The sequence below is a fragment of the Dendropsophus ebraccatus genome, chromosome 7 (assembly GCF_027789765.1).
Source record: "Dendropsophus ebraccatus isolate aDenEbr1 chromosome 7, aDenEbr1.pat, whole genome shotgun sequence".
NCBI lineage: Eukaryota > Metazoa > Chordata > Amphibia > Anura > Hylidae > Dendropsophus > Dendropsophus ebraccatus.
The window spans coordinates 137743703-137747711 of NC_091460.1; the positions used below are offsets into that span (position 1 = coordinate 137743703).

The following is a 4009-nucleotide window of genomic DNA, read 5'->3' on the forward strand; positions in this document are numbered from 1 at the left end:
CCAGACCCCGGCCAAGTCTTGAAGTCTGTTTTTGTCAAAAATGTTGGTTGGGCATCCCAGGTCAGTAGAAGTTTAGTTGCAGTGATAAATAAGCATTGCTTCTAGACTAGTTAGTGCGTTATCGCTAAGTGAATAGTCAACAATTTACAATTGCTTCTGTTTTCTTTAAAGGGGTTATCCAGCGCTTCAAAAACATAGCCACTTTCTTCCAGAGACAGCACCGCCCTTGTCTCCAGTTCAGGTGCGGTTTGCAATTAAGCTCCCTTCACTTCAATGGAACTGAGCTGCAAAACCTGCACCCAAACTGGAGACAAGAATGGTGCTGTCTCTGGAAGAAAGTGGCCACGTTTTTGTAGCACTGGATATAACCCCTTTAATATAAAAATCCAGAAAGATCTAAAAACCAAGGCGCTTAGTATTATATCATAAAACATGCAACAGCCGTGCTTACTGTATATCATTGCGGGAAGCTCATTTACCAGATATCAGGATATACGCTGGGTAACAAATGTATAGCATGGAATCATATGACCAAAAATCAAAGGCAAACAAGCACCTACAGAGACGGTCGCTACAGCAACCCACCAATTCCGACGGGTTTCGCCAAAAGAGTTTGTCAAGGAATGGTGGAAGATTACGGCAGATCCTTATTTGTAGAGAAAATTTTAATATAATATAATATCACGGTAGGTTTTGTCTTGTTTTTGGTCATATCCTTTCATATTATATAATTGTTACCCTGTTGACACAAATATATTTAGTGTCCTTGGTTTGTGTAGACTTTTGGTTGTCTGTATTTGTGGTAATATACCAGGGACCAGATCTTAATTTTTTTCCCCCCTTTAGGGATTATCTAGGAAGTATTCATTGTTGTTTTTCTTCTTTTAATAGTTGAACACTGGGGCGGTATGGGTGCAGTTCAATGACGGCTCCCAGCTAGTTGTTCAGCCCGGAGTCTCCTCTATTATCTACACAGCCCCAAATGGACAAGTAACCAGGTGAGGTGACAAGTCTCTTTATTTCAGTTGAGGGGGTTTTGTGAGGTAAGGTCATCAAGACATTTTTGCCTGGTGGGGGGGGGGGGGGATCTTTTGCCAAGCATTGTACTGTATTATACTCTTGGTGTATGTACCTAGTACTAAATATACTCATTAGTTTTGGGTAGAGATGAGCGAATATACAGTAGGAACAAAGCGAAGCACTTTGGGGGAGATTTATCAAACATGGTGTAAAGTGAGACTGGCTCAGTTGCCCCTAGCAACCAATCAGATTCCACCTTTCATTTTCCAAAGAGGGCTGCAGAGTACTAATGCGGGCGCATCCGTGCGCGCCCACATCAGAACTCTACTGCACGCTATGGAGTGAGCGGCCGGATCCGCTCGCTCCACAGTGTGCACTGGTTTTCTGCGGCTGCTATTCAATCAATGGCGGCCGTAGAAAACTGACATGTCAGTTGTTTGCGGCGCCCGATAGGGATCCCCGCCTGAGCGTATACTATGTGTATATGCTCCGGCCAGGATCCCATAGACAGCAATGCAGCATATACTCTCGTAATAATCACGGCCATTGTACAACGGCCGTGATTTTACGAACATATATGTTGTGTGGCCATAGCCTTAGACTGTTAGGCCTGTTAAAGTCAATGGGTACTCCAGGCTTCACGTCATCTTTCCAATGTAGAGCTGAAATGTGTGAATGTAGCCTTACCAGCAACATTTACCAAACTACTGTAAGAGCAGAACTGAAGTTAAAACCACATATCTGGGTACTGTCATCTAGCAAAGTGAGATGTAAAATTCTATGACTGTGATCCTGACTGTAGTGTATTGTTTTGCAGGCATGGAGAAAATGACAAGCTCCCAGAATACATCAAAAATAAACTACAGTGTCTCTCGTCCATCCTCATGCTCTTTGCAAATTCTTCAAGCCACTCATGACTATAAGCCCACAATATTAACTTATAAGTGTCTTCACTCAGCAATACATGACCGTTCTTTTTTTAATAAGTCTTATGACTTCTTGCTTTTTGTCATGTTTCTAATTTCTTAATAATGTATGTAAATAGGTACTGTCACTTTAACAAAACTTTTGACTTGTGAAAAATTTTGATCTGTTGGGATCTGGGTGTTCAAATCTTGATCGATTGCTAGAATGAGCCAAGAAAATGCATGGGGAGCTCATTCGTTCCCAGCTCTATGCCATGTGATGGACTCCCACTGTCTATAGCATCGTCTTATGGTGCGTTTACACAGACAGATTTTTTTTTTAAGCCAAAGCCAGGAGTGGATTCGAAAAGAGGAGAAATCTCAGTCTTTCCTTTATGACCTATTCCCTGTTTATAGACTGTTCCTGGCTTTGGCTTCAAAGATCTGTCAGATAAATCTGTCTGTGTAAACGCACCCCATTAGTCACATTCTCTTTATGCTTGTTGAACATTTTCCAATCCCTGCGATCACCAGAACACTCTGCAAAATGTTAAAGGTTTTTTTTTTTTTTTTTAAAGTGACAGATCCACTGTAAATTCTGGCCTAATATGTGAATGAGCGGCAGAAGCACCACTATCATGGATGACACTTTTTGTACAACTGTCTATATGTAAATGTTGTATGTCTTGTAATATGAAAAGTATTTTTTTATTTTTATGTTAACTTATACATTTGTAACTAAGATAATGAAATCTTCCTGCAGAAATTTCCATAATAAATGCAGTGACCAGATTTTTAACAGATCTTCTTTCCATTAAATTAGCATTAAAGAGGAGTTCTTTTGTAAACTGAGCAATGTTTACCATGTCAGAATGAATAAGTTATCATTCCTATGCATGGTGGGGGTTGGTTATTCTTCAATATAATGAATGGAAACACCCTTGTGTACATTTAGAGGTTGCAATCATGCACCACATTAGTCGGCCGTCCTGTTCTCATCCAGTCTAGCCAATGTTCTGTAATCTAAATAAATCAGCAGCCCAAATAGAAGTCTTTCAATTCCGGTTGTCCAGGAAGGATACAATTCCATTTCTTAGCTGAAAGGAGGATTAGGAATGTATACAAGTGATCGTATAGTTATGGCAAACAAGTCTCTTTAAGGGGGAGGGGTTATCAGGACCAGCTTTACTCATTTAAATGTCACTTTTCAGAAATCAATAGTACAAGCGATTTTAAGAAACTCTGTAAGGGTATATATTTACACGAACGGACTCGCAGTAAGATTCTCGCTGCAGATCCTGGCAGTTCCCACACACTTGCAGTGAGTATGTAATTCTACCGCCCTTAACCCCTTCTGCTCCCGCCCGGCTCCCCCGCTGTAAGCATACATTACCTCTCCTCGCTGCACGGGTCCGGCGTCCTGCTCTCCCGTCCGGCCAATCAGTGGCTGCGGCTGGGCAACACACTGATTGGCCGGACCCGTGCAGCGAGGAGAGGTAATGTATGCTTACAGGGGGGGAGCCGGGCGGGAGCAGAAGGGGTTAAGGGCACTAGAATTACATACTCGCTGCGGTCGTTCAGACCGCAGTGAGTATATAGTGTGTGGGAACTGCCAGGACCTGCTGGATCTGCAGCGCGAATCTCGCTGCGAGTCCAATCGTGTGAATATACCCTAATAGATTTTATTAAGCAAAAGTTTCCTTCTGTACTCACAAAGCTTTCTGTGTCCATTATGCTCTATGGAGAGGGGAGGGGCCGAGTGAGCACAAAGAAGAGAGAAGGCAGCCCTGCACAGCACAACATCCTGCAATCTTCACCAAGCTCCCAGATAAGCACTGACCTGTAAATCCAGCTTTTTATGTCCCCAGTCTCCAAACTGTACAGCTGCTTATGTCCACTTCCTGCTCACTAAGTCCCCCTCCATAGGTTATAATGGACAAATCAGGACCCGTCTCCACTTTGCTCCTCTGTAATGAAGACAATTTTGCCCGATAATGAACAGATAAGTAGTTTGGGGAGGCTGGGAAAAAGCTTTTTAAGTACAGAGAGAGGCTTTTTTTTGCCTGATAAAACCTATTACAGAA

General features: G+C 42.5%; 1 protein-coding gene across 2 annotated transcripts in view; it reads left to right on the forward strand.

The window, feature by feature from the left end:
• The window catches only part of PLK4 (polo like kinase 4), a 20005-nt gene extending 17286 nt beyond the window's left edge, over positions 1-2719 (forward strand). For both annotated transcript variants that reach the window (XM_069978586.1, XM_069978585.1), the window contains exons 14-16: positions 1-60; positions 892-998; positions 1838-2719. The exon at positions 1-60 is cut by the window's left edge and continues 72 nt beyond it. In XM_069978586.1, the coding sequence (XP_069834687.1) occupies positions 1-60; positions 892-998; positions 1838-1937 (267 nt within the window). In that variant the 3' untranslated portion in view covers positions 1938-2719. The remainder of the gene's footprint in view (positions 61-891; positions 999-1837) is intronic.
• The last annotated feature ends 1290 nt before the right edge of the window (positions 2720-4009 follow it).